Source organism: Eleutherodactylus coqui, chromosome 8 (genome assembly GCF_035609145.1).
Source record: "Eleutherodactylus coqui strain aEleCoq1 chromosome 8, aEleCoq1.hap1, whole genome shotgun sequence".
Lineage (NCBI taxonomy): Eukaryota > Metazoa > Chordata > Amphibia > Anura > Eleutherodactylidae > Eleutherodactylus > Eleutherodactylus coqui.
In genome coordinates, this window is record NC_089844.1 from 79,115,465 (window position 1) to 79,141,621 (window position 26,157).

Below are 26,157 nucleotides of genomic sequence, written 5' to 3' on the forward strand. Positions count from 1 at the left end.
CTCAGCACAATGGCCTCCCTTCCTGGGCCATACCAGATATTTGCTGGGTCTCTTAGCAGCTGGACCCCCACAATCAGCATTGCTTCAAATAGGGTTGTCTAAATTTGGTTTAAAAATCTCAAATCAGTAGACTTAGAGCAGATTTAGAGACCCGGACCAGAAGGAGACTTTGCTTCACTTGAGTTAATCTGTGTCTGGGAAATGTTTGGAAATGTGTTGGATGCTTACTGCACCATAAATGAAGGTTAAAATTCTTATTTGGATTCCAAAAGTAAAAACAAGTCATTTTGCAGTCTTGTACCCTATGATCTGTCGATGTGGAACATTGACTGAGCTCAGTGCTTGTTTACTCTGACCTTTGGGTTGTTTAGATTTGTCTTCTTGGCTGCTACATCAGGGCAGCTTAAAACATGGTTCAATATGAGTAGATGATAACCATCAATCGCCAAGATTGGCGCTCGTTTAACTGACCTACACACCAACAAATTTAGAATGTATGGGGGACGAACGACCATACCTATGATCGTTCGTCCCCCATAGACTTTTATCAATGTCGGAAATGTGTCCCTCATTTACAGTAGGAAATATGCTGACGTCAGTGATTATAATTAGACCATGTGAAGGTGTACTCTACCGGCCGATGAATGAGCAAACACTCGTTCTTCAGCCAATCCAATCTTTCATTGTCTTGCCCTGTCAACAAGGAATGGTTTGCCGTCTGTACGGCTGGCCAATGCTCATATGTTCCACTATTCATCCCCCATACATTCTGAATTAGCTGGTATGAAGGCCAGTTAAGTGAACACTGATTTAGTTGACTAGGAGCATCATCCTCTACATCATCCACTCGTAGAACCATGCAAAAGTACTTTTTGCAATTGGTTGCCAGTGTCATGACTGGTTATCATTTAGCCACGGGGGTCTGGGTTTCTTAATTAAGAACACAAGCTTGCTAATAAAAAGTTCGTCGCCTGATGATGATGATAAGGAGTTGCAGTTTTCCTTCTACCATAAGCCATGATGACATATTCATGCTATCGATGCATTTTCAAAGATAGTCTCCTTTCCCCTTTAATGTCACTTTCCCAGCTCCTTGGGAGCAGCTATCAAGATGTGATTTATTTTATCTTGTCAGCATTCGCTCTCAACATGATTATGTCAACAACATAATGACTTCATTCCGATCACTTAAGAAATGCATTATTCACACAGGAAAATGAAGACATTTCATAATTCCACGGTCTGCACGGAAGATAATAATTCATGTCAATTAATTTCGATATCTTCTTATACTGTTCCAGGGGAGAAGAAAAAATATATAAACCAACGTGTTCCCCAGTTTAATTAAAGAAAACGAATAGTCTTTTCAGTTGAGAGGATAATTAGCTACTCTATAAGGGGATGAGGGTTTCATTTTGAAATGGCTTGTTTTCTAAGGCCAGATTCACATGGACATTTTCATGCGCAATACGCAGAGAATAGAACCCATTGATTGTAGTGGGTTTATTCACATGTAGGTATTTTTCCTGCACATTTGCGCAACAAAGGTCACCATAGAAGTCAAAGGAGGTGTGCAAATGCGTGTGCAAGACAATAGAAGATGTGTGATAGGCTGTGTAATTCCACTGGAAAATACATAGATCTGGAACTCATTAGACTAATTAGCCAATTAAATCGGCGTGTCATTGTTTGCTGCGTGCAAATGATCAAGCTTTGCGGGCACAAAAAGTATAGTAAAATATGCAGATGAGCGCGCAAAAAACAGTGTTCGTTGCAATAAAATGTTATGCTCATCCGCACACAAATATGCATACGATTGTGAAAACCGGACCAAAAGGTACCTTTTATATGGGGTAATAGTCGCCGAATAATCGTTGGAAACAGTGAATTCAGGTGATAGTCATCCTGTGTACCAGCGGCCATCGACAAAGCATTGATCAAGAAAGTGACTGCTGGCCTGTGTAAATAAGTAGTCATTCATTTATGAGCATGTCAGGCTGTACTCCTTGGACTGTAGTGCTATGGGTTTCCAGGAGCACACTGCCACAGGTGTGGGATGTTTCAGCTGGCTGTCTGTGAAGTTTTCTAGCCGGTCAATCCCCCTGGTCTGCTGCACATAAATAACAGCTCCTCTGGCTAGAGGATGCTGGTTTCCCCATTCCCTCCCAGTACCCTTGTGGTTGCATCCATGCATGTTGTTCTGCAGGTGTGAACAGCGGCGTGTTCTGTATTTCTCTGAAGGTGGCTGGACATGTGGTATGACCAGTCCTATTCTTTGTTGCATGCAATCCCTTGTATATTGGTGTGAACTAAATCCTGTTCTGCTTGGATCATTTACCACTTAGGGTGAGCCAGGTCCTCAGGTTCCAGCGTGGGGCCGTCCTTATTGGGACGATGGCCCCATATACGCGCAGGACTCATGGGGTAGTTGCCTTGCTAGAGTAGGGACTCATGAGACAATGAGGACCCTTGTCGTGGGCTCGTGGGATTAAGTGTATTGGCCAAAATACGAATCAATACCTCGTACTGTAGCAATTCCATCTGTTTATACCTGCAGGTATACTAGGGGAGGGTTTTAGGTGTTTGTCAGTCGTTGTGTTATGTCTACTCGCAAGTCCGTTTCGTAGTTCTCGAGTTCACATATGAAGGTGACATGACAAAGCAACTATGTTTTTTTAGTGAATGGAGGCAGGTAGCCCCGTCTCCATTCACTGAGCAACTATTGCTGCTGTATGAAGGCATAGGAGCGATAGTCAGTGGGAACATTGGCACGTACATAAGTCGTCTCTTGTAGCCAGGCTTGGAAAATGTGGAAAATTAACCAACAGAGTCCTGAAAACCTACCTGGGGGGTGGGGGTGAATCCTGAAGAGGTTCTTTACTTGAAAAAGTCCCAGTTCCATAGATAACTTAGTACTGGCTGATGCAGTCGGGATGTGAGAGACTGTGACTACAAACTTGCGCACACACACAGGATGATGCTTAAACAAGATTTAATAACATCACATAGAAGTGTTGTCATTAGCCACTTCTTAGAACCACATGGATGCTGAACAACTGGAGTCGGTGTCTGCCAAATAGGCTCTCGCTTTGTTGTAAAGTATTCACACTCGTCTATGGGGCTTTGGGTAAGTACGTGGTGCTCTAGGTGTGGCTTCAGTCAGACATTAGTTTACTCGCAGACTTGTACTTAGCACCAATGGCATCTGCTACAAGTCAAGCTTCACTTCTTTTACTCAACAACGACCCCCAGCCTCATTACTACTCTTGCGATATCCACTCTGTTACCTTTTATATTGGCCAAGAGCCTGTTCTCCTTTTACCCTACCCAGGCGACTGTGATCCTGCCGAATAAGAAAATAGTGCTCACAATATGAAGTGGTTAATTAACCCAAACATTTCTGAACTTGTACAACTCAAATTCAAAGGCTACATAACAAGAGACTCGCCTATTACATATACTTGAATGGTTTTTTTCTATACCTTTACAATCAATTTTCTGGTTTCTCCATTGTATGGAATATAAAAAATATTTCAACTTTACATATCGTCTAAGTTAAAAATATCATACCGTTTTATGTCTACAGCTCCTATGTAGACCTATATGCCCCAAGGTTAGAGACTACAAAAAAAGCAGACTAGTGCGTCTTCTTGCTAAGATTCATTCTGTTGGTAAACGCTACAGTGCACTGCTATACCTAGGGGTCTTCTTACTCTGTGTGTCTCCCATTACCCTGACTAATCCCATAGTTTTTAATGGGCACCCGGTGCATTAGTTTGGATGTCAATGCCTTACAATACTGGAAGAATAAGTGCTGCATGCAGCTAAAATGCTTGTTTGAGAAGCTCAATTGAAATCAATGGAGGCTCAGTACAGTTTTTTTAGTGGCCACTTCAAACGGCCACTAAACGCTGTAAAAAGGCGCCTGTGTTAGAGTGGCCTAAAGCTAGTTTCAAACCGGTGAATGCAATTTTGCCGCGAGAAAATCGCATTTTAGTTCACCGCAATTTTTTTGAACGTCAGTAATATTCTTAGAGAATATTCTCACAAAGTTGCTGCCTGCAATAAAATCACGCTTTTTAACACGAAAGTCAACGAGACTTTCTAATGTTAAAATCACAATGCATGTTTGTTGCGATGCGATAAACAGCAGGCTCCATAGGAAAACATGGGAGATAAAGAAATCACCCTAACTCATTAAAATGCTATTGTTCTCTTATTGCAACACATCAAAGCCCACTGTAAAGTAATTCATGTCTAATGCTCAGGTTCCACAGGGTGACAGTTGGCTAAATGACTGCACGAGCGCTGGTGTCACTGCTAAGGTCGTTAGCGCTCTGGAAGACCATTCAGACATGTAGAGAATACCGCTGATCGCAGGCTTCTCGCTTTGCCTTCTATGTGACATGCTGAGTGGGGAGCCTTTACACAGAACGACAAGCCCACTATCCAGCAATGGTTTTTATGCTGGCTGAAAGTCAATGATGACGAATAGTAGAAGAATAGTAACCAATGTTTTTGCATTCACATGGGATGGTTATCGTTTGAACAAATTTTAGCCACTTCATGACTAACTTGAGTTCTGGACCATATTTGAGGTTATGTGTGCACATTGACCTAGAATTAGAGCCGAATGATGTCCAATGCAAGGTTGAACACAGCCAGGAAGTATCACCATACTGACAATAGAACAGAGTTTCTGTAAATCCAACAACTTTAATTCCTATAAAACAATTCTTGACTTTCTTCTTTAACGCAGCAGCAATTTTCCCTTGTGGTAACAGAAGTTGCATACTACCGATAGATATCTGCATTTATTTAACACCTGCTCGAGGAAGATAAATGTAAGCTATTGTCTGGCTCTCAGACTCGTCTCTGCTGCGGCTGATTAATATTACCTAATGTTTATCTACAATTACAGCTTTCTTTTGTTGCTCTTTGTATTTACTTCTTCAAAGTTGGACGGTGATGTAGATATCCTTTTATTATAATTAGGAGTTTTCTGCAGTTTTCGCATTACTAACTTTCTTTTGCTGTCTACATGAGCGTCCTAGAACAACTTTGTGAAAAAAACTTAGAATTAACTTCTAAAAAGTTATGGATAATTAAAAAGCACCGTACCATATCTTGAACAGAAAAAATAAGTAAGGACAGTGATGGTCAACCTACCAAATTATAGGGCTGTTTCGTGATGCCTCGACACAATTTGCTCCATTGAAGGGGTTCTTTAGGATTTAAACATTGATAGCATGTTTGGTGGGTCCGATTGATTAAAGTGACCCTCTGGTTTCAGCATAAAATTCTGTATTGGGACCTGGGGGGCAGGGTTATATTACCTGCAGTTGTTCTTCTCTGCCATCCCTTTGATTCTTAAGTTCCTGTGTTTGGCTGTCCAAGATGGCTGTCTTCAGACTACTTAATCCCCACAGTGCATAGGTAGTGTTAGACTACCAATGCATTACACCTGTTCTTTGATTGGACGGAGCTGCCCATATGATCAGTACTGGCCAATCAGAGTAGTGCACAGTATGCATTAGGTAGTTAGACAATTGCTGCAGCTATCTTGGATGCTCGAAAATAGTGCCTCAAATTGGCGGATCATAGGGCGGCAGAGAAGAACAACTGAAGGTCATATACCACCCCGCCCCTCAATTAACAAAATGCAAATGAAATCAATATTTAGTGTGACCGCCCTTTGCCTTCAAAACGGCATCATCTCTTCTACGTACACTTGGACAAAGCCAGGGATTTTGTAGGATTATAGTCAGGTGTATGATGAACCAATTATACCAAACAGAGGATAATTACTATCATTTTGATATGTAGGTTGAAATACAGTAATTAACTGAAACTGTAATGGTAGTGTAGGAGGCTTAAAACTGGGTGAGGAACAGCCAGAGTCTGCTACAAAGGTGAGGTTGTGGAAGACAGTTTCATGTCACAGTTCATAAATAAGGTAGTTGAACTGCATCAGCAAGGTCTCTCCCAGGCAAAGATTTCAAAGCAGACTGGGGTTTCAAGATGTGCTGTTCAAGCACTTTTGAATTTGCACAAACAAATGGGCAACGTTGAGGGCAGTAGACGTAGTGGTTGGCTAACGATACTTAGTGCAGCAGATGAAAGACACATCCTGCTTACTTCCTTTCAAAATTGGAAGATGTCTAGCAGAGCCATCAGCTCAGAACTGGCATAAACCAGTGGGACCCAGGTACCCCCATCTACTGTTCAGAAAAGTCTGGCCAGAAGTGGTCTTCATGGAAGAATTGTGACCAAAAAGCCAATACTTTGATGTAGAAAAAAGGCCAAGTGACTTAACTGTGCACAAAAACATAGGAATTAGGATGCAGAAAAATCGAAGCAGTTGCTCTGAACTGAGGAGTCACAATTTATGTTTGGTCTCCAAAGTGCTGAGTTCAGGGCTGCATTTCAGCTTATAGAGTTGGGGATTTGGTCAGGAATAATGGCATCCTCAATGCTAAGGCACTGTATGAGGAGTGGGCCCTATCCTAGAAGACAGTGGAGATGAGTTGTAGGCCTTTTCACGTTGGCACTACTGTCTCCCACCCGGAGGGTAGCCAGGAACACGTCCAACAGTTCCACAGGTAGGCTATTTAAGTAGGGGGTTAACGGGAACTGAGTTACCTTGGTACTTCTTTTGAGTTGTCACGGGTGATGCCACCTCTACGGTGAAGCTGGATGATGAAATGATAGTCCACATGCACAGAGTACAGTTGAAAACAAAGCCGGGAATGGTCGGCAATGTTGCTTTACTTGGAACGCCAACCCTAAACAGTTCAACAGTACATAGGCCAAAGCACAGCACGGGTTCAGGCAGAGTTAGTAGTGAGACAGGGAGGCAGAACACAGGATGAATATCGGGCCCACAGTCCTAGTTATCTGTGAAGCTCCGCTCCTGGGCAACAACACACTTCTTTCCTCTCTGGACTCTCAACCTGTCAACACTCACTCGTTCAGACGCCTCTCAGTGCTGCATGGCAATCTCCTCTTTCTCACAGGGGCTTGTAATTATCCCGAGGTCTCCTGAGATCAGATATGTTCAAGGGAGACAGGGGATACCTTTCGACTTCTTCGATTTTCACTTCCACAGCACTTCAAAGACACATAAACAGATATTCCAAGTGTCTTGGCTCTCTGCAGACAGACTTGCACTCACATTCTACAAACATAAAGCACGGTCAGGTGACCACAAACTCACAACACAAAATGATACATTTCCAGACATCTCACAAACCAGACATTTAACACTTTCAGCACTGCAGAGGTGCACCACATACACTTCATGCATACAGAAATTGCTGATAATACAAATGCACATGACAAACATGAAAGATATTCTGAAGTGGCTGATAGCTCTAGGCCACTACACTAAGAAATACAAGCAGATACTTATCCATCATGCAGTACCATCAGGGAGGCATCTGATTGGCTCCAAATTTATTTTACAGTAGGACAATGACACCAAACATACAGCTAATATCATTAAGAGCTATCTTCAGCATAAAGCCCCCTGTCAACAGCCGAGGCGGAATATCACTAGCGATATTCCACCGCGAGGGAGGAGGGGAGAAAGCTGAGAGGTATCCGAGATAAGCCTATCTAATAGATAGGCTCACCATAGAGAATCACGGCAATTGCAGCATGCCACAATTTAAATCCCGCGAACGGAGAATCGCTATGATTCTCCGCTTGTGGGCGCCGGCGCTGCGCTTTCTATAGTAGCCCTAGGAAAGCCTACAGAGCGGGATTCACGGGCAACTTATCGCATGCGGATTATCGCCTGCAGAAGGGCAGCCTAAAGAAGAACAGGAAGTACTTGAAGCAATGATATGGCCCCACAGAATCCTGATCTCAGCATCATCCAGTCTGTCTGGGATTACATGGAGAGACAGAAGGATTTGAGCAGGCACATCCACAGAAGACCTGTGGTTGGTTCTCCAAAATGTTTGGAACAACCTCCCTACCGAGTTCCTTCAAATACTGAATGCAAGTGTACCTAGAAGAATTGATGCTGTTTTCTTTAAGACAAAGGGTAATCACACCAAATACTGATTCAATTTACATTTTCTCTTTTGATCATTCACTTAGCATTTTTAATTGACCAAAAAACTATTAATACACCTATTTTTGAGAGTATTCTTACTTTGCAGTATGTTTTCCTGCCTAAAACCGTTGCACAGTACTGTATATATTGATATTAGAACAGAATTTTTTTTTTTACCAGTCTTACATAATAGAGAAGTGTTGTAGAGTGGATGTTCACTTTAGGAATAAATGAATTCCCCTATAGATGTGTTGCTAGTGAAGCACACTGCATTGTTTTATTACAGCTTTGTTTTGATTTCAGGGTTCTGTGGTTATGTGACTGTAGCCAGCAGCAAACCTATTGATATAATACAATGATGGTCTGCTGAACTAATGCAAAGTCGCAATGACCTTGAGAAATGTGTTATAACCAAAGCATTATCATCATGTTATCTGGAAGCCTTTATGTAGCCTCTTGGAAAATTACAGTGGTAATAATGAGGACAGGTTAGGTTAAAGCCGAGATGAAGAAGCATTTTATTAGGTCAGGTTCAATAGGGAGAGCTGTGATTGATGGTGTTCCGAGATGTAATACAAAAAAGTGAAGCAAGAGCTAAAAATGTATCAATTTAAAACAAAATAAAGAATAAGAAAAGGCCTTGTTCACGTGATGCAGGGTTTTAGGGTTTATGCCTAGGAACATTTTTTGAAATACAGAATAGTCAGTCTTGTCTAGAGATGGGAAGGCCTGCAAAAAAACCATGAAAAATTTGGGGAAAAAAGTTTTTTCCCCCCGTCTTTTTCCAAAGCCGTTTTTTTTCTGGTAAAGTTGAAAAATGGCTTTGGAAAAAAAGCGGAAAAAGTTTTTTTTCCCCCCAATTTTTCAGTTTTTTTTTTCCAGGCCTTCCTATCTCTAGTCCTGTCATGGGAACATTGTACGCAGGGCCCGCCTTAGGTTAGATGGCACCTTGTGTGGAATTTTGGTGCCACAATTGTCATAAGAGAAAAATAATATGTATATTCTAATGCTGAACAGTTCACCTGTATGATGCTTGTGCAGAAAGCAGCAGGAAACTAGCATATCGATAACAGAAGAGCTCAGTTAGTAAATACAGTACCAGAACCAAGCTCATAAAATAAATACAGCAACAGAACTAAGCTCAGTACATAAATACAGCTTCAAAAGGGCTCAGCGAATAAGTATGGTATCAAAATCAAGATCATTACATAATTAGAACACCAGAACCAAGCTCAGTACATACAGTTCCAGAACCACTCTCAAAACTTAAATACTGTACCAGAACCAAGCTCAATACATACATATTGCTGCATAATCAAATAAGTAAATTGTAATCATACAATAATTGCAGCACCAGAACCAAGTTCATAAAATAAATACAGTAATAGAACAAAGTAAACATACATGGTAATTTTTTTTTTTGGGGGGGGGGGGGGGGGCTAGATGATCCAAAAACTGCAATTACGACATTGATTTTTTTTCTTTACAACGTTCATTAAATAAAAAATGTGATATTTCATTATACAGACACGATGGAACAATTATGTTAATTTTTAAATATGCAACTTTTCTTCATGGCCGCAGCTCGTCCATACCATTTATGCAGCACTGGAAGCGGGGGGGGGGGGGGGGTGTCTAGGGTTTTAAAGATCAGAGAAACGAGTCTCTGAAACGAGAGACCTACAATTATAGTGCCGCATTTGAGCCCCCATAAGATGCCGTCTTTGTTCCTCATAATGAATAGTACTCCATAAGGTCATAGTGCCCCCTATGTACCCACATAACATAGTAGTGCATCAGATAAAAGTGCCCCATAAGGTAATACTGCCTCTTTTGTGCTCCCACAAGGTAGTAGTGACCCCTTTGTGTCTGCTTGCTCCTTCTGGTAACAGTGGCTCAGTTTGTGCTGCCAATAAAGTAATAGTGCCTCCTTTTTGCCCCCCCTCCTTTGCTTCTTTCACAAAGTAGTACCCACTTGTTCTATCTTTCGACGAGATACGCAGCAAGCTCCCCTAGACTTCTATGGAAACTGGGAAAAAAGGAGAGAGGGGGGGAGTTACCTGAGTACAATGCTGGGAAAAGAAGACAGCTGGCTGTAATTAGGCATTTTAATGCCAACCCAAGAATTTATGCCGATCGTTACTTGCTATCGCTTCTTTTTTTTAACATTCACACATCAGCGCTCCGTGTGAATGGCTTTAAATATGCTAATTAAGATTGGGACTTCATTGTGTTCCTTATCTTCTGAGTTGCGGGAACAGCATAACTCGTCATGCTACACTGTTTCCATAACTCTCATTCACTTAAATGGGAGTTATAGGATTAGTGCAGAGCAGCTTTCTGTAATACCGGCCACTGGTGGTTGTGACTCACAGCTGGTATTTCCATTTCAGCCATATTTGAATAAGTTGTGAATATGCCTTTAAGTCTTTGGAAGGTCTGCATGTCCACCAGCTTCATTTTCCTGAAAGGCAATCATAGATATCATCAACTCAAGTTGTGGTCCCTCATGGATGGTTGCCAGAAGAGAGGGAATCATTGATTTCTATTGTGAGCAGGATTTCATTACATACTGACGATTTCCGGACTGCTCAGTGGACCACGAACACAACAAACAGCAAAATCAAAGCCGGTTCCAGCTCAGTAGCTCTTCTTGGCTATCGCTATAATGTGCAGGAGTTTATTCTTGACTGTACTTTGATTTATTCCAGTGCCTCATGCACAGGGCAAAACTAGTTTCGTGGAACCTATACGGTTTCACACGACTCTCCAAGTCTTATGTGACACTCAGATGATGGGGAATAACAATCTGTTTTCTATGGTTGTCGTCAATGATGCTCTGTGTTATGGCTGCTGCTTCCTTTACTATCTCCTCCTGCCGGCCATTGGCATCCCCTCCATCCTCTATGTGGCAGATGCTGCACCATCCTTCTCTCCTTCTATCAGTGCTGCCCTTGAGGTGTGTGCACCTGGCTGGCTTTTTAAAGGACCAGCATTTGCATGTAGCTTTTCCCTTCCTATTGAGTTAGTGGTGTGCTATGCTATGGCCACCAGTCGCCGCTTCCCTCATTTTCTCCTTCTGATGGTTGCCCCCGGTGTCCTTTCCATCCTCGGTGCTGCATCGCCTTTCTCTATCAGTTCTGCCCATAGGGTGCACTTATCTGGAAAGCTTTCTAAAGTCCCAGCGTGTTTACCCAGCTTTTCCATCTGTATCCAATTCGGACATTCTGGTTATTTAAGGCACTGTCCTATACTAGAGGGAGTATTAGCTTCCGCAAAGGGGCTGCTTGTTCGGTTTTATTTCTGGTTCTTCCCGTGTCTGTATACCCAGCTTTCCTAAATTCTCCTATTCTGACTTCACCTAGTACCTTAACCATAATTTTTATGATTGGCACCTGCCCTGACTTTGTGGGTTCTGTCCTTAAGGAGACACGATACCCCTCCTGACCCACGTCGCAGGCCTCTCACCAGCTAAGCCAGAAACCTACTGCACACTTATGAGGGGCAAACACCCCGAAACAGCTGTCTGTGTATGGTTTTCTGCCTTAGTTTCCTATTCCCAATCATTGTTAAGACTTTTTAAAAAGTCATATTGTATTGAAGGAATGTTGCCATCCAATAGGCCGCCTGCACACGAGCGTTCCGGATTCCGCTTGCGGATTTTCACGCGCGTATGGTACCTAAATGTGCTTGCGGATAGGTGCGGATGCATGAAAAATCACGCACGGATATACGCGGATGTGTTGCGGGAAAAAACTGCCCATTCCTTGGAAAACAGCTTAAAAACCAACACCCAGACTCCGTTTTGTCCCTCTTGCTTGTGCGAGCACCGTTAAATTATTCTGGCAACATGCTTTCACCCGGTGAGCAGATGTCTTTGTGGGCATGGTTGATCCATGTAACTTTTTTCAGGCGCTTCTCCAGCGTGACTTTATTTCAGTCACTGCAAAAAAATTCACAAGAGGAATTCATTACTACAGATTTTGCATTCTTACATCCTGCATTGGCAAGAAATACTACCTATCTCCCTCTACAAATTTGCCTGTGAAGCTCTGCTGTGTGTTGGGACGCCTCCTACCATGCCTACTTCCTGTAGTCATAGCAACCAGTGACTCCATCTGCAGCTGCACTGCGGATGTACTGCGTGAAAAAACGCACCCATTCACTTGTATTGGAGGTTTCACGCGCAGAATCCGACCCAAATTAGAACAGGTCGCAGATTTTTTCACGCGCGTGAAAAAACGCAATACAAATCCGTCCATCTGGGGACAACTGCGGATCCTCATAGGAGTATATTGGCTGCGGTCTGGGGCAGATAATGTGCCTAAAATAACGCGCTGGAAATTCCGTTCGTGTGCAGGCACCCATAGGTGGCGCTGCAGAGGTATTTTTCCATCTTCCTTATTTCCATTTATACATAAATTCTGCCTGTCCTGACCTGAGACTATGATACCGACTACATCTTTGCCTGTTGCTCCAGAACCATAATACGATGCCCCTGACCTGTCCATGTCAACTGCATGGGGACTACTCTTGAAGTAACAGCCTAGGGGTCCCTGCAGTATAAGACCTGGATTTAAAGGTAAAAACCAGTGGTCCCTTAGGTGCAGCCCTCAATAGCAGCCCAAGCCAAATCTATCAGTGGGTCCACGCCTGCAGCATGCCACATAGGCTGTTTCAGCATCCACTCAAAGTATACAGATGAAGAGATGATGAATTTTAATAGTGATTAAATATTCAGATCGCTGGAGACGTAAATTTGGCAGCGCCCTAGTTAACAGGTGTGCGGATGTTGGCAGATGTTCTTCAAACACCTGTGAGTGGGTTTAATGGGTCTGGACTAATTATACGTGATTGCCTCGCAGCTCAGGCATTAAATAGCAGATAGAAGAGATGAACAGAAAGATAAAATGCTATCGTATTCACTAGCCGTGCTAATGGATAAATACTGAACTCTGCCGACATTTTAGGAGGGTGTGATGGCCACTTAGTAATTGAATTTGTATTTTTCATATCGTTACTTTCTGTCTAATTGTTATGTAGGATCTCAGGATTTAATAAATAAAAATGTATCAATGCAAGTGTAAATAAGGAGGCCGTTACTTGTACACCAGCAGCTGCTGCTAGCGCTCAGGTTATCCTGATACTTTTGCATGTGAACCGCCAGACTGCACATGCAAATGTAAGTGCAGTCTGGCAATTAGCGCTATTATATAAGTTGTTAATGGTGTTCATGTAATAACACCCTAATAGATACCCAAAATGTTAATAAGGTGAGGATTGGGAGGGGGTGGGGCAGGTACCAGCAGTCAGTGCATAGTGACAATTTTACCAAAATTCCATAAGGGTAAAGTCCCCTGGTGCAAGCACCGAGTCATGACTGACTCCTATCACTGAGAAGAACCCTAAAACTAATTTCTCTATTAATCGACCATTAAAAAGTCCTAGGACAGAGGACCGAAAAGACAGGACAAACGAACCGACAGTCATCCTAGCTGGATGGAACTCACTGGGTCCCTATGCATATTGGGAATTCCCTTATGTGATGTTCCAATATAGGACTGGATACTCAGGTGTAAATACCCAACCCTCTTTCTCATTGGCCCATGGTAGGTAGGTAAAGGTAAAGTCCCCTGGTAAAGCATGACTGACTCCTAGGGTGACGTCTTCTTTGGGAGTGGTTTGCCATTGCCTTCCCCAGTCACCTTTTACCGCCCAAGCTGGCTACTCACTTTACTGAACTCGGAAGGATGCTGAGTCTATCTTGAGCTGGCTACCTGAACCATGCAGGGATGGAACCCGCAACCTTCAGGTCACGAGCTGAATTTTTGCTGCCCTAACACTCTGCGCCACACGAGGCTCTACATTTGATAGATTTGACCAATTGCTTGTAATTTATTCCTTTTGCTATTCTCCTCATTCCCTCTCAGAACCCTGGTGTTTGAAGTCATGCATGTTCTGCTTGGGTGTTGCTTGCTTGCATGAGATTCTGATGAGATTCTTTGTTGTTGGTGCGAACAGCGACATGTTCACTGTCTGTGTATGTGACCAGACACTTGGTGTGGTCAGCTTCCTGTTCAGAGTGTATGTCCCTTGTCTGTTCGTGTGTGAACCGTGTCCTGTTCAGCATATATGTTTTATACCAAATAGAGCGAGCCAGGCTCCTAGGTTCCAGAGTGGGGCCGTCCCTCGTGGGACGATCACCCCACTTGTAGGCAGGACTCCTGGGGTTTCAGTTGTCTTGTTAGAGTAGGGACATACGAGATAATGAGGACCCTTGTCGTGGGCTGGTGCGCACTTTAGCTATTCCATCTGCATATGTGTGTTGGTATTCTAGGTAAGAGTTTTGGTATTTGTCAGTCGTTGTTGGATGTCCTCACGCAAGTCCCGTTTGGAGTTCAGTTTGTTATGGTGTTCAGCATGTATGCACATTCCATTGTCCTAATCCTTTCCCCTCCAGCCCTTGTTTGGGTTACTGCATGGACGTAACATAATGACCAGTTTTCTATGTGCGTTCATTTTGGGTATGGGGTGGATTGTGCTTAGGTCGAACGTGACAAGTCCTACAGAAGTGAGTGAAGTGGTAGTGTGCATGGGTGACCACCATTCAATTTAATCAGGGAAACTCAGAACCCATGTTCTCATAAGCGGTTGGAGTTCTATCGTTTGGACCCCTACCAATGAAAATGTTCCCCTATCCTGAGATAGGGGATAAGTTCTTATGTGTGACAATTTGTTTAAATTGAATGTCCACCTTTTAACTCAATAAAATTGATGTCACGTCTGGTATGCCTAGTTAGCTCAACCTGAAGTCATAAGTTTCGGATTCCATGACTAAATCAAACCAGAGACAGGTAACATATGTTTTTATGGACTGAGGAACCAGAGCCACTCAAACTGGGTCAGTACCTCAAGCAGAGCACCCAACCCGAAAAGGGCGACCCCACTATTGTAAAGAGATCGGACAACAATCTGACCATAACTTCCAACCACTAAATTTAACCATGAACTAATATGAGAATCTAGTACATATACCGACAGAAACGTTACTGAAGTGTAACACTGCAGCACAAGAGCCTCTGCCACAGCATGAATGATACAGTGTATATCCTGCCTAGCACATCACATGGTCTGGTGTGCTGCACTGACGTCACCGTGACCTGTCAAACGACCCAGAAGTAATGGTGCAGCCAGCACTGCACTGAGGTTACTGTGGACCTGTAAAATAACCCAGAAGTCACAGCACAACCAGCGCCGTGACAAGAAAATACAGTAAAATTCAAATTGTGCAAAAATTACTCTATTGCTTTAACTTTTATCATTTGTATGTATTGAAGGTGCTTTTCTTTAAGTCCAGATCCTAACAGCTGTGTAAATGAAATCCCTTCCACATCAAGGAATTTCACAGAGTGAGTTTTTAACAAGTCAGATTTTAATTAAAAACTCCTTTTTTTACCGTTACCAAGGTTCATCTGCTAGAGCTAATAAGCGGCATCCTGCAGCTCATCTGGCAAAGCACAGCGCATAGATGACAGAGCTGTTATATACTACTAGATCATTTGTCAGCATCACAGAGCAGAGTGCAAAGATTTCCAAGTTTGCTGTCAGTACAAGTCAGTCCTGTTATATAATTGGACAAGTATCACACCTTGTACTTCTATATAAATTGTTCTCATGGCTTCCAGTTGTGTTGTAATGAGGCAGCGGATGGATGTAACGTTTTGCTGAAGCGCATTACCATTTAAAATAATAATTAAAAAAAAATGTATGTCCCGGATCCAAAAAGTGGTAACTACTGGTGGTAGCCATGGGAGGAGTCGGTCAGCTTTTCCGAGACCGTGATTATCATCTAAGCCATCATTAGTATAGAGTAGAACTCTGGAAATGTGGAAGAGATAAACCACCAAGCATTGTCATTACTTGTAAGAGGCCAAGAAAGACCCCACACAAGAGGACAATTCTCGGAGGTATACAAGGTGATTCAAAAGTCAGGGCCACCCCAATATCTTCTGAACAAAAAAAGAGATACACGTAGAGAATATTTTAGAGCAGTTAGATAGGTGGGGGGAAACTTTTTGACACTATGGAGGTGGTTGTCGGCTATCTTGGATTCCCAAGAAATTTCAATGGAAAGGGGATCATGGGATACATGATTCGATTGTGGAATTTCATCAGAAATTGAGAGGTACAAGTCATTTTTTGTCAAGACCTTCAACCATTTTCGAGTTATGGATGACGTCATGTTCAGTATTATAAAGTTATGTTGAATTATACAAAACACTAATCTTGTGTTTTTTCAGGTACCAGGAGATGCTGTTAACAATCCAGGAAAAATCTGAGATCATCCTGATGGTTGGTTACAAAAGTTTTGTGTGAGGTGGCCGAGGCTTTCAATCAAGAACACCTAGGAAAAAAGCCAGCGAGTGTATGAACTGTCAGGAAACTAATTCAAAAGTTCATGGAAGCTGGTAGAGTCCAGGCCAGACCGAGAACTAGTCATCTGAGCAGTGTTTTCGATGCCTGGAAGTCAACAGAAAAGCACTGACACTAAGCACACTGACAGAATTCCTAGGGTCTGTCAGGGTTGTCTTTACACATCTTCTGTTTCAGGGGCAGTTTCTATGGGTGCCACTTGTGTGTCTTGAGGATCCTTACAACAGTTGGTTGACTCACAACATACTCCAATGCCAATCTCCTGGTGATTTTCTGTGGACTGTTCGTTAAAACAGCTGTCGAAATCTGGGGATCGGAAGCACGGCTTGGATGACCAGTTCTCGGTTTGTCCAGGACTCTACCACTTTCCATGATTATCTGAGTGAGTTTCCTGACAGTTTGTACGCTCATTGGCTGTCTTCTTGGCCTGGGTGCTCTTCATTTAAAGTTTTGGCTTCCTAACTTGAACTTCTGTTACCGACCATCAGGATCATCTCAAATCTGTCTTGGATTGTTAAGGGTATCTTCTTGTACCTGTCAGACCTGCAAGTAGTAATTTTAACTTTCCTCCACCTATCTAAATAGTCTACAAAGAAATATACACGGCAAAATAGACACGGATTTCTACTGTGGCTTTACAGGTGGAATCTACACAGAAAATGTCACGCTGGATTTAGCCATGTGACCAAAACCTTAGGGGTTAAAGATTCCCAAGTCCCCTAGCAAACAGCTGAATTTGCCAAGGAAAGCTGTGGCCAGTCACATGGGAAATGTAGTATTCAGATGAGGGGTCTTTGATGTAATACATGGGTGTCCTGAGTCTCCTTAGTGAACGTAATATGTCCTAATAGGGACTTGGTGGGATAGCTCCCTGAACTATTATAAGGACTATTTCCATTCCCATATATATATATATATATATATATATATATATATATATATATATATATATATATATATAGTTAGTATATGCTATTACTTAAGGTTCGGTGGGGATTCTACCTTTGCAGCTCACGTCAATCCTCATAATGATGGGGCTGCAGCGCTGATTTAGTGCTGCATCCCCTTCGCTGTTTGTCTTCTCAGGCTGTGCAAGGAACTACAGCCGACCCTATTTACTTAAATAGAGCTGTGCCGCAATCCTCTGCACATCGGGTGGCCAGGAGCACTGCTGTACAGAGAAAAACTGGTTGGACCCCTACCGATTCTAGCAAAATACCACCACTTTATAAGATGGGGAAAGTGCGAACTTTATCAAATTGCTAGAGAAAACATTTGACATGTTTAGCCAAGTACAAATCCTTGTCCTTTTAGCGCAGTAATATTTGGGCATTGAAGTATTTTAATGTGTAAAGTGGCTTTGGCTTTGTTTAGCTATAAAGCGACATGTTTAGCTAGACGTTACTTACAATCCGGAAGATGAAGTCAAGTGTATAACAAAAGCTGTAAACAACTAGAACTTTATAGTAAAGCCAAAATCACAGAAGACTAAAGTTATTTAAATTGTATCACGGGCATATTTTTGGTCTTTGTGCTGTCCGTGTTCGCAACTGATTGCATACGCACAGCACGCAAGCCCTTTAAACTCAATAGGGTTATTGACATACGCATTTTTTTTTTACACAGATTGATGGTCTGTGTAAGGTGGGGCTCACACGACTGGATTTGTATTGTGAATTCCACGATCCACGTCTGCGCAGGCTTTCATTGAAAGGCATGCATTTGCAATTTTTCCTTCACAATCACAAATGCAAATTGCGTATTCCGTGAGTGTGAGAAAAAGTGCCGCATTCTCTATTTTGCTGTGGACTCCGCGTGGATGGCCTCTATTAATATCAGTGGAGGCGTCCAACCCGCACCTCCTGCACAATTAATACACATGAAAAGAACCTACTGCGCATGACCGCCTGTGAGCCTCCGGTGTCATCTGCAGTACAGTTAAGGGAGGTACACAGGGTCACCAGCCGCCCGGGCGGAATTCAACCTGCTCGTGTGAGCCCCGCTGAAAAGAGAAAAAAAATGTCAGCTTTTCCTATTCTGGTCCATATCACAGATGAGAATAGGACATGCAATGTGCTCTGTGCACACAGACTGGGCAGCACACAGATGAGTGTCCGTGCGCCGTCCAACGTGAGCTGGACCTAAGCTTCTTGGGCACAGTTCGCACACATTCATCAGACTGATCCTGGCCATTGCAAGAGGATATCTATTGTATGCTACAACTGCCACCTACTGCAGACGGCGCAGGCACGGCTCCTGAGTCATCACAACCCACACGCCATACATTTACTACATTCTTCCAGCAAGTGTGGGAGGATAGAGCTTCGCTCACACAGTGCAATTTTACTTTTTTGACTTTTGATTTACAGCATAGTTTCATTGCTGATTATGGCACAGGTAGATATTTACAACCCATGTTGTGGAACAAAAGAATTGACATGTTGGGTGGCCGAACCTGGATTTGCATCATTGGCTGTGGCTACATCTTGGGGGGGGTCCACATTAAAATCCTCAGTAGAACTCTGAGGCAGATAGAAAATGTCAGATCAACGTCTGCCAGGTAAAGCCCATGTGAACATGTCCTGTAGGGTACATACTTATGAATTCTCTTTATTTTCTGTTTTGATCCAGTGTTTTTATGTACAAAGCTGATGAACTCCTGCTGGGATACATGCGAATAGGCAATGACTAATTTCTCATGACAGTTTTTGGTTCTGTTATTTGCACTCATTATACATCTCTCAGACAGGGCTGTAATACACTTATATGAGTTAGGACTTAGTCACACGGGCGCATCGGCACCCGTACACCGGCGCCGATGCGCCCGTGTGACTGAGCCCTTCCTGCAGGAAGAAGACGGCTGTACTTCAAGACGGACGACTCCCCGCAGCGCTAAAGAAAGAACACATGACCAGCAATGAAGCCGGTCACATATTCTTTCCTCCAGCGCTGCAGAGAGACGTCCATCCTGAAGTGCGGCCGTCTCCTACCTGCAGTAACACGGGCGCCGATGTGTCCGTGTGACTAAGCCCTTAGGGTGGTTTCACCCGGGTGAGAAAATCATGTGTTTATGAAATTAATGATTTTCAATGGTTTGCTTCCCATCTGCAATGTTGAGAGGGCAAAAAATTGCGGCATGCTCTATCTTTTGCGTTTTTTTTTTTTTATCCCCCATGTTTCCCTCTGGAGTCCCCTTTATATGACATAGCAATGCAACAAAATTGCCTTGTGAAGCAATGTGATTTTAACATTAGAAAGTCCTATTAACTCTCGCGATAAAAATATTGTGCGTTTTTATCACGGGCGGCAGCAAAACAATGCACGATTATTCTAAAAAAAAAAGCATCGCTGATACCCAGAAATCGCGGAAACAAAGACGCGATCACCCATGTGAAATTAGCCTAAAATTCGGTTCACACACATTTCTTATAACTCTAGAATGTTATAGTCCATGAACTTGTCTATCCATAGTAATGGATGTCAGTCATGTGACCCACAGAGCATATCATGTGACCCTATCCAGCTGATACTACTGATACATCTAATCGGTGAATAGTGGATTACTGAAGAGTAGAACTAAAGGCGGCTTCAGACGAACGTATGTGCAGTTGAGCTTGCTTCAGTGCAACACATTTGTGCCGTGAATGAGGTTGATTAGGTAGATTTGCGTGCGTATCGGTGCATAGTACTGTACGTTTCGCACACAATGGACCTTGTTCACATGCGCATTTGACACACCTTTTGCTTAAAAGGCTATTTGGCGTAATGAGGTCCAGATGTGTTTTTTTTTACAGAATTGCGCAGCGTATTACGCATTTGCGTGCATATTGAGTGCGGATTTGCACACCTCCCATAGACTTCTGCGAGGCCCTTGGTGTGCAAGTATGCAGGAAATAGAGCAGGACCTATTGTTCTGACACCAATTGATTCTATTCGGTGTGCATTGCATGTATATATTTCATGCACGCACAAAAAAAACATTCAAATACGGACATCTGAAGAAACCCCTACCAAATTGTCCCTCCATGTCTGTCATTGCCTGTGAAGAAGTAGCTCTTATATTCTTCCCCACCACACAAAGGAGACATGAAGAATCTACTATTCACCTATCAGTATCAGTGGAATACCAGGGGTCACCTGACATGTTTTGTGGGTCATGTGACTGACATCCATACCAGACCAGTCCATAGACTATATTATTCTACTATGTGAATAGGTGGTTTAAGAAGGGATGTGAGCAGAACTTTAAATACATTTATATGAGAAAGTTGTATGATTTCCTAATCTATAACTAACTGTCAAAAGAGAAGAAAGTAGATGAGTCCTTTAAATATGTAAATTCTTGTTGCTGTTGGCAACTTCCATTTTCTGTTTTCAACTACACCTTCTCCAAAGTGTAACCCCAAGGACATGTAACTTGTGTCTGCTACAAATTACCCTGGCATTGTAATTATGAATAGGAAAGCAAACAGTAGGAATGTCTCACTTAACTAATAATTATCCGTGTTAGTGATATCCTGTCCAGGATCAGGAGCATATTACCCAAACAAAGGGCAAACCGGCTTCTAGCCGAAAAGGGATGATTCCATTGTGGCTACGACATCCGATCTGTATTCTTCATATTCTTCCTGCTGGATAGTATTGACCTCTGGAACCTTCACCTATTAGGAAAAAAGGGGTATTAGTATGACCCCCGTTCACCTATTCATTGAGTCAACACTTCCCATGAACTGTAATGTGGACTTGGCAGCCAAACAACCATATACCATAAATGTGCCATGGAACTTCCCTTTAAGATATAAGAAAAAAAAGTTGAATTATGACATACCATAAAGCTTGCCAAACACATGGCTTATGCGTCCACTAGCTATTTCTCCTGATTCCCACATAGGCATACTCTACTTGGTCATGTTTTATTGTAGGGGAGAGAAGAATAAGCTGTGGCCAGGCTCCTGTTAAAATCCAACATACCCAACCCTCTTTCTCATTGGCCCATAATAGGTAAAGTCCCTTGGTGCAAGCATGACTGACTCCTAGGGTGACATCACTTTGTGATGCTTTCTTGTGTAACGGCAGAAAAAGAGTAAGCCCCCTAGGAAAACCAGGATACAAATTGGATTGGAAAGGGTTAAAGTTTATGGACACCTTTGGGGAGCACGTTTTTTCACTTAAATGCGTGTATTTTGAGCGGACAATTATTTTTGCAGTAGGGTTTAGTTAAAATGTTCTATATATCTCTTTACATAAGCACTGCAGTGTAAGGGCTTCTTCACATGTGTGTGATTTAGCCCATGGCTGTGATAATAATAATCTTTATTTGTATAGCACCAACTTATTCCGCAGCTGTGATAATCATGGCCGCGTAACACAAAACCACCGATTTCAATGATTTTGTTTTCATTAGTGGTATTCTCGCTCGTACAGGTGAGAGAAAACAGGGCTTCCTAGTACTAAATGCGGGAAAGATAGCGCAGGACCATAGCGCGCGAGTTTGAATACTCTGGAAGAAATACCCCTTCATACGCAACCGTGCTCCATAGCGGCGAGTGTAGTTGCACATGCGGACGTGTATTTTTGCCATCACTCCATTCACTGTGTGTCACGCGGCCATGCATCATGCCCATAATACGCGCTAAAATCACGGTTGTGGGAATTAGCCCTTAGGATTTATTCAGACAAGCTTGGGCATAACTAGGCTTTGCGGCACTGAACAGAGGGAATTTCTTCCCCTTTTCTGGATTTACAAACTCTGGTCCAGAGCGCAGGGGTTTGATAAAAAAACATGGGAAGATAGGTGCTGCCCGATCTTTCCCGCACCATGCAGGGACGTAACTATAGAGGATGCGGTTGCACCCGGGCCCAGGAGCCTTAGGGGGTCCATAAGGCCTCTCTTCTCCATATAGGAAGTCCAGTACTATGAATAAAGCATTGTAGTTGGGGGCCCTGTTACAGGTTTTGCATTGGGGCCCAGGAGCTTCAAGTTACGTCTCTGGCACCATGTATTCACTAAGTTTGGGGAAGCTAGGGCAGGTCCAATGTTTTCTCATCCGTACAATTAACGGGCGAGAATCCTGATAGTGAAAACGAAACCACTGAAATCCATTGAGATGAGTGGTTTCCTTTTATCCCGCTATGCGGTCGTAATTATCACAGCCACATAACAGCTTTGGTCTATATACACCCTGAGGGTGGTTTCACACTTAGCTTTTTAATGGAGCCCCCACTTTTTGCAGCCTTTCTTCCTAAACATACTCCCCAAGATCTGCACTAGGGGACAGTATGGGAGAAAGATGTATATAACAATGTTTTAGGACTTCATTATTGTCATTATTTGCTTGCCGCCTCGATGCTTTTACTTCCTCCCCCGGGACTACTATCTGGCACGGTGTGTGCATACTCTTTGTGTATATGGCGGTGGATCTGGGTAAGGCTATTTAGCTTGGAGAAGTGGGCAGGTTGTGTAAAAGCAATGATCCTGTTTCTTTCCCCTTGAGGTAATTCCATCTCATTACGCTGACGTTCCATATCCTACTTTTGGCTGAAGAACTATTTACTTTACGCACAACTTTTGTTCTTGGCCCGGATGCTACATTAATATAGTAGAAATTCTGTTTGTGTATAGCTAAGGAGTGTCAGAAGGTCTAGAGCTGCAAGTAACCAATTGTGTGAACCTGATTGTCTTCAGTTGTCAGAAGACGTTCAATAAGGGCAGCATCTTAGGTTTTTGTTTGGATTGTTACTAAAGGATATATTTATTTTTGCAACTATTTAGTTTCCCCCCTTGCTACATGCAAAATAAAAAATGGAACAAGTTTACAAATAGTCTTGTTTAAAAATATTCTGCATGAAGCTCTCATGTAGACCTATGTGTCTCCATGGCTATAGGCTACACACAAACCCTGTGCATAGTATAAGCCGGCAGTTAAAGGGGTTATCCAGGTTATTTCTATTGATGATCTATCCTTAGCTGAGGTCTGTCGCTGGTGACTCCGGCTTGGGTACCTGCTGTCAAAACACGGTACAGTGCGGAAGCAGAGAGCTCACAACCCTGTACAGGTAATTGATGCTAATGGGAGATACGCATGCAGTTACAAGCACTGGCCACTGCACAGCGGTTGGACTATCTTCTTCTACTCCATACACCATGTTTTGGCACTAACAGCGGGAGCCTGAACAATTCATCAGTCAGGGTCTTCAGCAGTGGACTCCAGGCAATCAACTATTGATGACCTATCCTGAGGATAGGTCATCAATATAAATAGCCTGGAAAACCCCTTTAAGGCCTTTTTCACACGACCGTATGCGTTTTTACGGTCACCGTTTGCACCGTATAATCGCATGAATGAAGATTTGCCACGCTGGGCTCTTCAGCAAAAGTCATGTATTTAAAGCCGTTCGCACAAGCGTATGTGTAATACCTTTACATGTAAGGATGGTAATTCGCATAAAATAAAATGAAGAGAAAAGAGAGCAAGTTGCAGGCTGATATGTCTGTGCTAGGCGATCGGTTAAGTTTGCTGATTAGAGATGAGCGAGCATACTCACTAAGGGCAAATACTCGAGCGAGTAGTGCCTTATGCGAGTACCTGCCCGCTCGTCTCAAAAGATTCGGGTGCCGGCGGGGGTGAGCGGTGAGTTGCGTGAGTGAGCAGGGGGGAGCTATGGGAGATAGAGATCTCCCCCTCCTTCCTCCCCACTCTCCCCCGCCTCTCCCTGCCACCTGACGACACCCGAATCTTTTGAGCTGAGCGGGCAGGTACTCCCAAAAGGCACTACTCGCTCAAGTATTTGCCCTTAGCGAGTATGCTTGCTCATCTCTACTGCTGATCAAAATGCCCGTTCACCCGCTTGCATGTAACACCCTTCCTGTGAATTAGAATGGCAATTAAATACCTAATTAGTGCAAGATGTCTTCTTTTCCCTGCATTGTACGCAGGGTAATTACCTCCCCCTCCTTTTTTTTTAGCTTTCATATAAGTCTATGGGAGCTTTCTACGTATTTTGGCAAAAGATAGGGCAAAACCTATCTTTTCACACGGCGTATAAAATTGGCACCTGAAAATGGTCATGTATGTCCTATTTTTCCCGGCGCAATTTTTTATTTCCGCGCCCAAAAATTGTTCATCTGAATGAATACATTGAAAAACAATGCTTCGCATGGTCATTTGTTATGTGTGATTTTTTTCGCTTTTTTTACGTGGCTAAATAGCTGCATAAATACGGTCGTCTGAATAAGCCTTAGTGTTGCCTTATTCCCTCTCTCCCTGTAGACAAAGTGGCACATGGAAATGATCAAACAACATAAAGTTTGTAGTCTGTAAGCATGAGACACGTAAAATCAAAAGTTATGCACGAGATAGAGGATAAGTTTATGATTAGTGGAGGTCTCACCTATGAAACCCCCTCTGATGCTGAGAATGGAGGACCTGTTTCTCTCTTACTGTATAACTGCAGGGTCACTTCTCCAACCCCAACCAAACTCAGGATAGGTCATCAAAAGTTGATTGGTTCGAACCTTCTGCTCAAGATTCCAGCCAGTCAGCTAGTTTTGTGCCTGTCGGTAGCACCACAATACACAGGGGTTGGCTTGGAACTGCTGCTCTAACCACTTTCTAGGGGCCAACACTTTTAACTGCAGGTGCAACTCCCATTGAAATCAGTGAGAGCTGCAACTACCATTACTAGTGCAAGCCACTACACAAGGGTTGGCGCAGCAGTTTTCTCTCCGAACTCTGTGTATTGCAGTGCTACCAGCGGGTATTTAATCGGCTGATCGCCCGGGATCCCAAGCAGCAGGCTCCAGCTAATAAACTATTGATGACCTATCCTGTGACTGCTGTAGCCAATCACTGACTATAGAAGGGCACTGCTGTGGCCAGTGATTGGCTGTAACAGTCACATGACCTGGTCAGCAGCAACCAGGAAGAATAGAGTGGATGTGAAGCTATTTTAAGTCGTGAAAAAACCCTTTTAAGACTCTTTTTTAATTTTAAATCCCTGCTTTTCCCACGCCGTCGCCAGGCAATGATGCGGGTACCCGCAACCATTCCACAATATCATTGCGAAAGGCCTGCGTGTCGAATGGCTTCCATTGAGTTTAATGGAAGCCGTCCATGCGGAATCCGCACTAAAATAGAGCATGCTGCATTTTTTTTTCCTCCATGAGCGGAAAATCACAATTGATTTCCGCTTGTGTACAGGAAAAACCCGCTTTGTCATTGCATGCTATGGAAGGTATTCGGAATCCGAAGGCAAATGTCCGCTCCGGATTCCGAAATGCAAATCTGTCCTTGTGCAGCCGGCCTAAAAATGTGGGCTTGTTAGTTTCTCAGTGTTGTGTAAAGTTCTGCATAACTGAAACAATTTAATGTCATTTACTCTAAGCCTGTAACTAATTTTGTTTTAGGAAGCGGTGCCACAGCGGTAGTACAAGCAGCACTATGCAAACCCCGGCAAGAGCGGGTTGCCATAAAGAGGATAAACTTAGAGAAGTGCCAGACAAGCATGGATGAGCTACTTGTAAGTAGAAGTTGTTTTATGGTTCTACCACTACTTTGAGTAAAAATATATGTACTGTCTGTGACAGCAAAACCATGAAGCCAATGTGACAGGCAACATCTGAATTTGCTGGCAGTTCTGCGATGCTATACCAGACCTGAATA

General features: G+C 43.1%; 1 protein-coding gene across 1 annotated transcript in view; it reads left to right on the forward strand.

The window, feature by feature from the left end:
* Nucleotides 1–26,157, forward strand: part of STK39 (serine/threonine kinase 39) — a 410,115-nt gene that overhangs the window by 34,825 nt on the left and 349,133 nt on the right. Inside the window, exon 2 of the mRNA XM_066575910.1 lies at nucleotides 25,902–26,014. Coding sequence (XP_066432007.1) covers nucleotides 25,902–26,014 — 113 coding nt within the window. The remainder of the gene's footprint in view (nucleotides 1–25,901; nucleotides 26,015–26,157) is intronic.